At 42.9% G+C, this 14,252-nt stretch overlaps 1 protein-coding gene across 1 annotated transcript in view; it reads left to right on the top strand.

Moving 5' to 3' along the window:
* Nucleotides 1-333: 333 nt before the first annotated feature.
* LOC149322758 (protein phosphatase 1 regulatory subunit 1A-like) overlaps nucleotides 334-14,252 on the top strand; it is a 105,079-nt gene continuing 91,160 nt past the window's right edge. Inside the window, exon 1 of the mRNA XM_089509249.1 lies at nucleotides 334-503. Within this exon, the coding sequence (XP_089365375.1) occupies nucleotides 423-503 (81 nt within the window). The 5' untranslated portion in view covers nucleotides 334-422. The remainder of the gene's footprint in view (nucleotides 504-14,252) is intronic.

Raw genomic sequence — 14,252 nt, 5'->3', positions numbered from 1 at the left:
AATTACAATAATACAATGATATCATAATAATAATACAATAATATAACAATAGAATAATAGCACACATACACACACAAAGTAGTTAACCTATTTTTAATTTTGGTCCCCCCTCCTCTTTTACCCTACTGCTAAGTTGTCCAGGGCTGTGTTAAAGGGACCCTTGCTGTGCGCGCGCCCGGCTGTGTGTGGGCGTGCACGCGCCTGCCTAGGAGGTGTGGGAGGGGCGTGGGAAGAAGATCTGGCGCAGCAGCAGCAGCCAATGGGAATGCCCCTCAGCAGTGGAGGGAGGGGGAGAGGGAAAGGAGGTAGGAGCGCGCGCTTGGGTTCGGGGGCGCGCGCGCAGAAGAGACTGAGCAGCGCTTGCAGAGCAGAGCTTCTTAAGTAGCCCTCTCTGTGTCTCTGGAGGAGGAGGAGGAGGCGGCATGGAGCCCAACAGCCCCCGCAAGATCCAGTTCACCGTCCCGCTGCTGGAGCCTCACCTGGACCCAGAGGCAGCCGAGCAGGTGGGTGGCTGGGTCCTTCTTCCAAAGGGGGCTGCAAGGGCTGGCTGGGAGGGAGGGAGGGATAGAGAGATAGTAAAAGAGGAGGGGGGTATTCTCCAGGCTGGACAGGGCTCCTCTTGCTTCTCTTCCACTCCCTCCTTCCCGCAAAGGAAGAAAGGGAGGACATCATCATCATCATCATCATCATCATCATCATCATTATTATACTTGTTTATATCCTGCCCAGCTCCCAAGGCTGGGACTTTTTCTTTCACAACATTACAAACACACACACACACACACACACACACACCCTCCAGTTAAAAACATCCATTAAAAGAGAATTGAATCACACTACAATGATTACCACAGAGTCGGTGTCCCCAAATCCTTGGGACATGACCCCCCCCGGAAGAAAAGCTGGCGACACTCCCTAGAAATGCCAACCCAGGCTTCCAAAGAGAGCAGGGCAGCTGGCAGGAGGCTGGTATGGAGGACAGGTCCGGGAAATGGAGGACCTCCTGGGGAAACCCCCCCCCCACTTCTTTGAGCCTTTTTTAATGCCTCGCCACCTTGTTTCTGCTCCGCGAGGCGCCCCTAAGGGAAAGGAGGAGTTCCTCTGCGTATGCCCAGAGGCACCCTTGCATGGCCTCCCTGAGGCAAGGGCACCAGAGGTCCTCCTTTTTTGGTCCTCCACTCCAACGTTCCCTCCAGAAGGAATGCTCTCCCTCTTGAGCACTGTTTTTCATGTGCTGGACCCTGCCTCCAGCCTTGGAAGAGAGGTGGCGAAGGAATAAAAAGTATAATAATAATAGTAATAAGTAGTGATAGTAGTAGTATTTGTTGGTGTACATGGGCTTTCCCTATCCTCAACATGAGTGACCTCTGAAACGCCTTTCCTTTTGGAAACGGTGGTGCCCTCTCCTTGCCAGCTTGCCCATGCTTTGGAGGGAGAGAAAGGGATGGGCACCGGTTCCTTTTTAAAAGGACTCCTAGGGATGGATATGGGCACTGGGGCACTTTCCTCCAAAATGAAGGCATGGAGGTGATGAATGGGAACAGATTGGGTTCAGGCTGGCACTCCTCTGCCTTTTTGCCTTCACTCTTCCAACTGACCCAAATCATTCATCAGAGAAATGGGCATTTTGATGGGGACATTGCAAACGGAGCTTTGCTGGGTGGTGTGTTCTACGTTGGGTGGCACCATGAGGGTGTGATGCCCAGCATGTGTGCCATTTGAGGGCTCCTTCCCATCTGACAGAAAAACTGGAGCACTGGACAGAGAGAGAGAAAGAGAAAGAGAGAGAGAGCATAACCTTGCAGGGTGTTGGAAAGAGCTACTTTGGAGCTGCTGTATGGTTTCTGAGGCTTTCATTTTTTGGAATCCTGGTGGTTCTGGTACTGAAACACCGCTTTGGGGGCTGGAGGGAATTGGGGGTGTTGCCAAGGTTCATTGGGGTATGTTTTTCAGGCTATGTGGCCATGTTCTGGAAGAGTTTATTTCTGACGTTTCGTCTGCATCTGTTCCTGGCATCTTCAGAGTGGCATTCTCTGAAGATGCCAACCACAGATGCTGCCGAAACATCAGGAATAAACTCTTCTAGAGCATGGCCACATAGCCTGAAAAACCCACAAAAAACTATGGATGCCAGCCACGAAAGCCTCCGACTTCACTTTGTTGGGGTGGTTTGTCCACAGGCAGGGCTGAATTGATGGCAGCCTCTGCTCAGTGGCGACTTAGGGTGCATCCGGAGGGTTTGAAAAGTCTCAGGTGTTGTTCCTGTTTCTTTCTGATTCTACAGGGGGTTCAAACCAACCAACCTGGGGAGCTGGTTTGCAAGGTCCCTGGCCACACTGGGAGCTGGCAGAAAATATTCTGGGATCAACAAGATGTGTACAGATCTCCAAAATAAAATCGGAAAGGAAGGACAGGAACAAAATCCAGGGGCTTTCTGGCCTTTGAAATCAGGCTGGATGTGCCCTTAGTGACCTCTCTGGGTGGCTTTGCTGTTGTGGGAGGTCTGGTGGCTGGTGTCCCATTGTTAAAAAAATTGGGAGGAGGGGACTGGCAGAGGGGAAAGTAAGTGCATGCTGTTTGAATGCAGCTGTGAGGAATAGCCGAGTAGAGCTAGGGTATGTAGAGATTTGCTGGGGTGCAGGGAACATGTCATGGGAAGCCTGAGCAGAGGTTTTTAAACAGGAGTGATCAGGAGTGTGTGCCAGAGAACTGGAAACTTGTGACTTTAACTTTAGCACTGAAATTTCCTTTGATGCGTTGTTATTAAAAGTGTTCGGGATCCCTGTTGAGTCTCACTAATAGGCACCACTTCTTTTTTAATTGACCCTTTGGTTATATGCCTTTCATGGCAACATGCTCTAAAAATATAGGATGCAATTCTGTTTGTTTCTGTGCCATGAAAACCATCCAGTTGCGGGAGCCTGCAGATGTTGAAGCTGCCTTTAAATACTCATGCACAAGCCATGATTTTGCTTCTGGTAAGATGGCAACCCTGCCCCCTGCTTCGTCTGCATCCTTTACAACAGCTCCTCTACCACAGAAATCTAGTTTGGACATTTCACATTGTAGTCCAGCAACTTTAGATGGGCTGTTGAGAGTTGTGATCCAAAGCACACACAGATGACACCATATATAGGGAAACCACAGGCTGCAATCCTATGTGTAGGGGAAAGACACCAGACTGGGGGATATATAGCTTCTAGTGCCCTGTTAGTACTAGATGTTAATGGTTGTGGAATTGTGTTTGGAATATAAAATGGACTGATCTATAGGTTACAAGAGTATAAGAGCGCAATTTGGAGGAGTGCGTTGTGGGAAAGAATGAAGGCTAACTCAGCCCAGTAGCTATTATAGATGGCTCTCTGAAACAGCAGAGCTCTAGGATAGTTGGTGAAGCATTCTCTCACAGACTCTTTCTACCTATACCAGCCACCATCTCTGTGGCCCTAAGGACATTGTGATCTGAATGTAGGGTAGGATTAATATTTCCAAATCACAGTCCACTTCTCTTTCATCCATCTGATTGGGCATTTGCCTTCTGTGTTAGATGTTCTTGTAACCAGTCAAGGAGTAAGGCTCACTGGCAGGAATGCTTTTGAGGAGACACTTCACTTGGACATGCCCATCACGGCATACAATAACATGTGTGGAGGACAGCAGTACTAACTTGCTGAATAAAATAAAGAGTTTCAGACCCATAAAATACAATGACATCTGAAATCCACAAAACATGGTACTTTTATTGGGCCAACCAAGATACGCAAAAAAAAACCAAAAAAACCATGACACAGGCTTTCAAAGCTCCACTGGCCTCTTCATCTGACAGTTGGGGTTAAGGTGATTTCTTTTATGTGGGAGTTGTGAAACTATTACAGAATACTGTGTCCAAAATGCAATCCAAGATTGGTCATGGGAGGTTACTCCACCTTTCCTGTCTACCACCTTCCTTCTAAAGAATCAAATAGGTGGCAACAACAGTTGTTTGAGGTCACGTTTATTTCTGCCTTTTCCTATACAGAGGTAGGGGTTGCTAAGGAGTTTTCAAGAGAAGCCTGCAAATTACCCTCCACCCTTAGTACAAGACAAAACAAATCATTGCTTTTATCTTTGAAGAATCAAAGGGCCCAAGGGAGGGTGACCTATGGATCTCCAGCTGTCTTGGCATACAACTCCCATAAGCCCCAAACACCACAGACATTGGACCAGGATTATGGAAACTAGTCAAAGGCTTCAAAACATCACCAGTAATGGAGATTAATGGAAACGACAGTACCTGGGGAATAAACTATAGCACTCTTCCCCAACCTGCTGACCTCCAACTGCAACTCTCAGAATTCTGGGAGTAGCTACACTGAATGCTGAAAAAGGAAGTTGTAGTGCATCACATCTGGAGCACCCTAAGTTGGGAAAGGCTGAGCTAGAGAGGTGGTAGTGAACATACACCTCTCCAGATATTGTTGGACTGCAGCTTCATTATTGTCTATGCTGGGTAGAGGCAGATGGGAACTGCAGCCTGACAAGCTGCTAAAGGGTCACACATTCTCCAGCCATGACCTGGAACCCCATTTGGATGTCACTATTGTTTTAATGGATTCTCCCTGAAACAATCAGGCCTCTGAACCAAAGAGGTCCTATTGTTTACTGTTAGTGCATGTTATTCAAGCACAAAGCCCTAGGTTCAAATCCTGGGCATTTCTAGTGCAGGTGTTGTGAAAGCCAATTTGGGAAAGACATTTGGAGTTCCATTGTCGAATAGTCAGTGTAAACCAGGATTCGAATCTGTGGACTTGTAGTGTGCTGAACTGCCTCTCTCAGCACCGCTGAGCATCAGTAGGGTTCACCCTATTACTGGACAGAGTGAGGCATTTGCCTCATGCAACTCATGCAGATGGATGATGTAAAAGTGGAAGGGGCTGAAGCCTCCTGACTATGCCCCACTTGGTGACTGTTTGATAATGGAGTTCTGTGTTCCATTTGACCTGTTTTGAACCCTCTAAACTAGCTAACTCCCACTTGGATAAGGTGGAGGGTATTACCCATCACTATTGTTGATTAAGATTGGACTGCCAGTCCAGTGGGCTCCTTTAGAAGAAACAGAGCAATGTGTCTTGAGCCAATCCTGAATATTGGTCATGCTTACTGGGACTGAGGGAATCCAACAGCACTTAATAGGAAATAGATTCTCTCGATTTTGACAGTCCTGACAGGTTGCTCTTGCTTGCAGGCCTTCTCCCCTGGTTTCTTCTTCCTGTGCTCCTTGGCTTGTGGAAAGCCTCTTGGTTGGACCTTTGATGGACTCTGCCCTGTCTGACCTTCAGGGTCATCCTGACTCAACAGCCCATGCAACCTGCAGTTGGCTGGTTTTCAGTGTCACTGGAAGGTCAAGAAGACACCTCTTTTGGCAGATAACTACAGTTGTGTTGTGCTAGACTTTTCTTATTTTTTGATGAAATCCTGGCTTAGAGGAAGGATTTCCTGGGAATGGAGGGTCAGTTTGCATTTCTCCTGTTGCTTTTTCATTCCTTGATGACCATAACTGTAAATGCTTGAAGTGACTCCACTGAAAAGATTTATCATTCGTCTGTGATGCCTTACACAGAACCCAGCAGTCATCAAATGATGGCCTGGTTGCATGTATGTACAGCTGCAGATAGATTTAATTGGTGATGGATGCAGATAGTGCACGTGAATTCACAGATACTTTATTGGCATTTATAAAATATTCAAATGTTGCTAAAAGAATAGGGATATTTTTTTCTTTACAGTCCTCAGTGTCCCATGTGAATATCAACACAATCTTTTCATTTAAAGCTGCTGTCTCCACATAAAAGTCTCTAACAGTTCAAGGAGAAAAGCTCAGGGAACAAAATAAAAGTGTAATTTTTAAGATTTGTGTGTATGTGTGTGTAAATCATGGCTAGATGTATGGAAATGAGAAAACAGGATGAGATGGCTATAAGAAAAATCAGTCCAGTTGTTTCAGAGTCAGATGTAGTTACAGGGCATAAGGAAGGAGGAGAAACTGGAGAAGGGCAGGTTGAAGGGGTGTAGATACCATCCTGCCCAGGAGTCATCTTCACAGCTAGCCACAGCAGATTTGGTGATCTTATCACAGGGATAGAGAATTAATGGCCCTCAAGAAGTTGGGATGCAACTCCCATTATCCCTTACCCTTGGCTGTGGTGGCTAGGGCTGCCGGGAGTTGCAGTCCAGCAGCATCTGGAGGGGTAAACATTTCCAAACCATCAAACCTTTTGTGATGGGTGCTTAATCTGCTTCTTTTCCAAAGCTTGGAGGAACATGATTAGGCTGAAATTGGAGGCAGGCAGCTTGTGGACATCTTTAAACCACTGTCCCTGCCCCCCACCCCCCCGGCTCAACTTATTACCCCATAATTCAAGTGCTGGCTATTCAGGAGGATGAGATCTCTCTTTGTGTCTTTCATTGATCGATTTATTGTTTATCAGGTATCCACATTCTACAGAGTTTCCTGCATTACCTCTTTTCTCTTTTTCCTTTATTTGTTTTCCTTTTTTACTGGAATTGAACTGTTTTTTTGTCAGTTGATTTTTTTTTTCTTAGTAAAGAACTGTGTAAAGTCTTGATCTAGGATGCTGTAGAAGAAATGTCTTGCATACATCCACTGAACCATCTTAATCTACTTTTGAGCAAGTTTTAACTGTCGTGTCATAGCTTGTAGTTTCACATAAATATATATAAATATATAGCTTTCTTTTCTAATACTCTCAGAGCCTCGGCCAAACTAGACCTGGAATGATGAGTTTATACACATTTGACCAAACCTACTTCATGTAAACTCATGGTGAAAGTGTCCCCCAGCAATTCAAAATTGGAAGCTGCCTTAAACCAGGTCAGAATCCTAATCTAATGTGACAGGTATCCTATCCTGAACATCTGGGACAGAGGTCTTTCCCATCATCTATTCCAAAGGCAGGAAACCTCTTTTCAGGACAAAGTCCAACATTTTAGAAAAGTTCTTGGGGGCCAAGATCCATTGGTGGGTGGTGCTATAGTCAAAAGGGTAGGATCGAAAACATATTATCGTTCAGAGCACTTACTGTTTTCTCTTTATTTGGAGAAGCACACTCACCTTCCAGGATTTTCATGCTACATATTTATAGCAATAGTGCTATAATTTCACTTTAACAGGCATGGTCCCATCCTATGGAATCCTGTGAGTTACAGTTCAGGGAAGGGCAATTAGAATGCCCAGATAGAGAGCTCTTGTGCTTCCCCAAACTACAGATCCCAGGATTCCATAGGACACAGACATGGTAGTTAAAGTAGAATCATAGTGCTATAACTGTGTAGCTGGGATAAAACCTGTAGTAAAGCTGGAAAGCCAAATAATGATGGCATTGGAAGGGGACATCATGCTCTTGAGACTCCAGGAGGACTGTGTTCAGCCTTAGGTCTAGTGTGAAGATGAAAACTTTCATGGCTGGTATCCATAGTTTTTTGCGGGTTTTTCAGGCTATGTGGCCATGTTCTGGAAGAGTTTATTCCTAACATTTTGCCGGCATCTGTGGTTGGTGGCCACATAGCCTGAAAAACCCACAGAAAACTTAGGTCTAATGTTCCTCACAGTTGAAATTAACCTTAATCTTTTCATGGAGAGATATCAGGGAATGAAGCATAGAATCATAGAGTTGGGAGAAACCACAAGGACCATCCAGTCCAACTCCCTGCCATGCAGGAACTCACAGTCAAAGCATCCCTGACAGATAGTGGTTGCTCCACCATACTCCAAGGGAATGTGTTCCACTGTCAAACATCTCACACTGAATTGAAAGTTAAGTGCTTTCCCACTTACTTTTAGTCCATTTCATCTGATGGCTTCTGCCTCCTGTTTGGAATCTCCCATCTAGTCGGATGCCTGGGTTGGAGACTATAGGTTTGTTTGATCATCAGATTTGTTTAGGAACCAATTTCTCCAACCTGGTTACATCATTAGTTAATTCAGCCTCTCTTAAGCTGGTGTTCTGCAAATTTTTTGGATCAACTACCACCAGCCTCAGCCAGCATACAAGGCCAACTGTCTGGTATTCTGGGACTTGTCCCAAACATCTAGAGATCAGTAACTTGGGGAAGTCTGCAATAGTCCATACTGTGAGTACTGGCATTTCAAATAATCATTGTCTCTTCCACTTCCCTGCTCATCTCTTGGTCAGAATCTGAACCATGTCACACAACACATTTTAATTTCTGTCAATAATACCCAGCAGTTTCACATTGCCAACATCCTACCGTGATTTGGCAGCTCTTCATTCTAGCTGAGGTGTGTGAGACAATTGAGAGATTTAGCTTTGAAGCAGTAGCTGCCATCTTATATGACACATGGTTTGAATAAAGTGGAACAGCCACGGATGTGTGGCCAAAATGATTTCGAGAAACTGGCTTTTGCACTGCCATTTAAAAATGAGGCACCTTCCAAATGATGGAATGTTTGGCCACTTAAGCTGAATTTGCTGCAGTTTGTCTCAGTGTCCTTTGTAAAAGTGTAGACAAGCCCAGGATCACTGGAAAACCTGAAGCCAACCTGGATTTTAGAGTAAGTATAGACTTGACCATAGCTAGATATCTTGCTTTCTCACTTTATCCTAATAAATTTCAGCACATGATAAAGGCACACCCTCTAACAGTAAGGTTCCTTATACAAAAGCTTTTTGTGCCCACCTGCCCCCTTTTCCTCGTTGTCCTCTTACTAGCTGTTAATTTTTAGCAGAATCAGCTTTGAGAAGATAGTGAAGGAAGGCTGGAGGGTAAAATGCAAAATCTTTGCCACTCCCTTCCTGCAAAATAAGTGAATGTATGTAGATTTGCAAACAGTAATACATAATATAGAGCTAAGCCTTTTAAAAAATGTATTATTCTTGCTAATTATATCTGAAAGTGTGCCCACGCCTACATAGATGTTACTTGTCATTGTCCTCTAGGAAACTAAATTCGCTTTAGTCAAGTATACAGGTGGCAGGGAGTGACTGAGCTTCCAGAATGCAGAGGGCACCCAACTGTTGCAAAATAGCTGGCAGCCCCTTCCATGGGTCTGGAATAGCAGGGCCGATCATATTTCAGGACTATGCAATGTCCTGGGAATGAAAGGGCAAAGGGTACAGCGGAAAGGTTTCCAAGAATTGTCATATTGACTCACTGCAGCAAAAAGTAACTGCCTTTGAAAAGGCTATGTGGGGGTGGAAAAGTGTGCATGGAAGGGAAATGTATCTTGTTAACCAGACTGTTCAACCCAGTGGTTTATGCACTTCTGTCGGAGAGAACACTTTTATCTATGATAAGTGCCAGGAATTAACAATGGTTGTGGCAACATTAGTCAACACAGCAAGACAGGCATCGAATTAAAGCTAACATGGCAAACAAAGCTGATGAGGTCACTAACAGTAGACTCAGTGCTTATCTTCATCTTTCTTTCATTATATATGTGATGCAAAAATGGTTTGGTAAAAAGATAACTTGACTAAATCTCATGTGGATTCACTGTCTTTTATTGGATCTCCAAGATGCACTAAACCTCAGATCTAAATCTGTAACAAATCGGTGGGGATGGAGTTGTTACTACCATCCTCTCTGAATTTTCACTGAATTGATCTCTTTCCTGAATTTTTGGCCATATTGCTTTTTTTTTTTTAAATCAAGTTTCTAGTCCTTACTGGGGCATAAGGAGCCTAAATACTCTGAAGGCACCTGATCTGTCTGATCTTGGAATCTAAGTAGGGTCAGCCCTGATAAGTATTTGGATAGTAGACTGCCAGTGAATACCAGGCTATATGTCAGATGCAGAAATTGCTAAAATCATCTCTGGGTATTCCTTGCCTTAAAAACCTCTGTGAAATTCATGGAGTCTTCATAATTTGCCAAGCAACTTGAAGGTGCATGTGTCAAACACACACACAAACACACAATGGGGCATATTAAAGGGAATCGCAAATGCAGTATCCTGCCAACGGATCAATGAAAGGTGAACCTCCTTCACTACTTTTAGTGTGAGCTCTGCCCACTTAATACAAAAAGCTGGAATAACTGGCAGACACTTAGCACGTGACATCAGTAGTTTTAATAGAATTATTTTATTGTTATTTGTTAAGTTATGTATTTTATTTAGCCACAAATATCTGTAATGCAAAAATTTTAAATACAATATCCATTATGACTTACTATATTCCCTTGCCTTTTCAGTTCTTTCCAATTATCTCTCACACTCTATTGCTAGTAATAAAAAAAGTCCTCCTCTGAAAATTAGAATCCCATCTATGTCTACTCATATATACAACCCGTTGAATTCAGTGGGATTTTACTCCAAGGTAGGTTTGCATAGAGAGCCAAAGGGGTGCAGTGGCTTGAACATTGAAGATTGCCAAGAAAACCCCTTATGGCCACCATAAGTCAGAAATGACTTCTTATGCACACAACAGCAACAACAGCTATGCATAGGACTGCAGCCTAAATTGTCCTGTTTTAGAGGATGTTTGTTCATAAGGTACACTGGTGCCCAGACTAAGCCCTGCTGTCCACTGATTGTAGAGACTGCCTTATATTTGATCAGTCCATTGGTCTATGTAACTCGGCGTTATCTTTACAGGTAGCAGTTCTCCAAGGTTTCAAAAAGGAGTATTTGCTAGCCGTACATTGAGATACTGAGGATTGGATCAAGTGAAAATAACATTCTATGTTTGCCCAAGTGGGAAGGGGGTGTAACCAAGATGATCAGAAACTATTTCCTGGTGGGATACATTTGAAAGTTTTGGCTAAATCTGAGCAAATGAGCAGGGAATGAGGTTTATGGAATAATGGCACTGTTCAGAAGAAATGATGAAAATCTCGAGTTGTAGAAGAAATTGTAATAAATGAAAAGTGTAGTGTTGAACAACTGGGGTTAAAGCATAGCGATAAGTGACTTACAATATGCAGTACTAAGAGTGTTGTTGTGTGCCTTCAAGTCCTTTCTGACTTGTAACTCTTGTAACTCTAGAGTGACCTTGTCACAGGGTTTTCTTGGCAAGATTTGTTCAGAAGGGGGTTCCCTGAGGCTGAGATAATGTGACGTGACCAAGGCCACCTAGTGGGTCTCTGTGGCCAAATGTGGATTTGGAATTATCCTTCTATAAAACCTGTTGTTTGTTCTTAATCATCCTCATCTCCCCTAGTTAAAACATACAGCATTCTCTTCTGTGTAGAAATTTTGTTGAAAGATTAAGGGTGTAATAATTATCACTGCCCATATGAGCCAAAGGAGGCAGGCTCACAGGGACTTGAAGTCCCAAGATGTAGGATCTATTGGAAATCAGTAACAAATGCACAAACAGAAAACCAATTGAGGTAATTAGATGAAAAAGTAAAAGACTTAGAAATGTAAGTCTAAACTTCCCCAGGAAGTGAAATAAATGCAAAGGAGAGAGGGGGGAGGGGGGACTTAAGAAATACAGATTTCCACAAGCTAAAAATTAAGTCCAGAAAACAAGCTAGTTCAGTGTAATTAATACACATGTGCGCACACACACACAGGACAAGAAGATGTTCTGATAAGAGAAAAGTAGAATCACCCTAAAGAAATAACAAAGATTAATCAAAGCTTTGCAAAGTGTCTGCGAGGAAAGCTCAGCATAGAAAAATCTAATTCATTGTTAAATTACTGCCAGGAAAAGTAATTAAGTCTAAAGCCTAAGTCACAGAAAAGAGAAAAGCCCCAGCATATCCAAAACATCAGAAAACAAAACAAAACAAAACAAAAATCATTAAAAGAAATCCCATGATGTATGTGAAAAAGAAAGTTGAGGTTAAGACAGAGTCCAGTGAAGAAATGAAGCTTCTGTCTCTAATACTCCCAAAATGTTTTTCTGCTCTTTGATTGTGTCCATCTCTTTTCTCTTCCTTCCTACACAATTAAAATAAAATCACAACTCAAGACAGGGAGAATTAATTACATCACTTTTCTCTGCATGGACCAGAAACAGCTTCCCTTTGTCTCAGTACAACTGATATGATCCCAGGGTCTTATCAGGGTACATTCTGGGCACAGAGCCATTGCAAGTATCCAGCTTTTACCCTTCGACATACTGATGCGTTCTCTTGGAGCTTAGCCAAGGCTTGGTCACTGTAGCAACCATTTTGGTGTCTTCTCTTATTTCTGAGTCTGGATATCCTGGCCAAGAAAAAAAAATGACTCAAATCATGAGCCAGATCATCCTTCTTTCGATTAAAGTTGGGTCTCTCTTCAATTCTATTTCTTCCGTAGATCTCTTTCAGCAGTACACCCGAGTGTTGTTGTGTGCCTTCAAGTCATTTCCAACTTACAATTTGCATGGGATTGAGAATTGTAATTACCCCCCACACACACGCATACACAAGAAGCCCTGTGAATCTAAGGATACCATAGGATGGAACGATGGCCAATAAAATGGAATCATAGCACTATAATTATGTAATGTGAAAGGGTACTTATAAAAAACTTTCCAGTTCTTGTTCCCTAACACAAAAACATCCCTGCATATTCTCTTATGCAGTGTGTCCGGCCTTTCTTGCTGGTGAAAACTGGATGGGAGAAACTGGATGGGTGATGGTTGGAAACATGCTGTGTGTCACCTCTGAATGTTATTTTGTATTGTATTGTATTTTGTATTGTATTACAATTTTTACTGTACACTGCTATGATCATTGCGGAATAGCGGTCTATAAATAAAACTTATTATTATTATTATTATTATTATTATTATTATTATTATTATGGTTTCCAGCAGCCTCAAATCTAGAACTGTCAGGAGCCCTGCTTGAGATACATTTTTTGAGGGTGATTCTCCAAGCCATTAACAGCCTCTGGTGGCCTCGTTTTGGCTGAGGTTTTAGAATGGTGATCACTGGTTTCAAGAAAGCCATCTATTTATATTTCGAAGTCAAAGTCTTGATACCTAACAATATGCCCCATCATCTTCTTCATCACTCCAAGTAACTCCCTCCTCCCAGCCCCATAAAGACCTATTTAGACGCTATAGGAGAAATCTTTACCACACAAAAACAACGAGGAAAGTCTACATATGAAAAATTGTTTGCCTCAAAAGACAATGTGAGAATTGGCCCCTATTCTTAACATGTAGCTACAGTGAAGAGGGATATATATTCTATGATACTCTGCCTGTTCTTGCAGTTTTTTGTTCCCTGTTGCTGTGAGCCACGCATATTTCACATAACTCAGACACTACCTATGTATCTGGGCCATAGTTCTGGCTACTCAGCCTAATGCAACAGGATAAAAAACCTCTGTTCCTCCAGATATTATTTTACTGCAACTCTCATCAGTCCTAGACACATGTTCCCTACCCTAACTGTATAGGAAGGTGGATCAAAACCATAATAATGTTATGCTACTAACTCTGAACATTGCAACAAAATTTTAAAAATTCTGCTAACTGTACATTGCAACCACAGTCTCTCATTCATCCCATGGCACATGACAGTTTAAACCTACCCATCTGTACTTTTTGCAACATTTTTACAGTGATACCTGAACTGATGAACTTTCTTTGGCCTTAACATTCTCATTGTGGTACCTTAATTCATATGTTGTTTGTAATTTTGAAGAAGTGCAGTGGGTAGAAAATGGTGTTTTAGAGAAACAGGTAACCAGCAGAGGTTGGACTAAGATGTTTGTAGCTGTTTCAAAATTGAAACATGTAAGTTCTCCTATGTAGGCATTTATGTTTAGGAGAACACCTTGTACAGATCCATCTGAAATGTGGGAGAAAGGATGTACAGTACTTTCATTCCATGACTGTACACAAAAAGGCAACAATAGTAAGTGACTGAGTAGTTGCTGGTTGAGATTATCATCTTCAAAATACAGTCATCACTTTAGATTTGTGGGGGATCAGTTCCAGAACACACACCCTTCATGAATCTGAAAACATGCGATATTGGGGTCTCATGTATTTCAATAGCTGCACATTCTTTCACGTGGCCCCGCACACATACCATTTTGTTCCCTCCTGGCTCGCCACACATGAAGAGTGAAGTCACGGATCCTAAGGCTGCAAAAATAGCAGGATGATTGTATTACTTTTTGAACTGAGCACTAGACAATTATACATCTAAGGTGTATGAATATTTCCCATAATTGGGCCATGTTGGTGGGGGCTGATAAGAACTGGAGTCAAGCAGTGTTGCAGGGCTACAATTCATTCCCTTGTGTTTGTGATTTTCTAGGACTAGGGGGATGTGCTTTGTCA

The sequence above is a fragment of the Sceloporus occidentalis genome, unplaced genomic scaffold, assembly GCF_023333645.1.
Source record: "Sceloporus occidentalis isolate IW3139 unplaced genomic scaffold, rSceOcc1.0.p SCAF_1, whole genome shotgun sequence".
Lineage (NCBI taxonomy): Eukaryota > Metazoa > Chordata > Lepidosauria > Squamata > Phrynosomatidae > Sceloporus > Sceloporus occidentalis.
The sequence above is the reverse complement of the archived record's forward strand: the minus strand, read 5'-3'. Positions and strand labels throughout refer to the sequence as shown.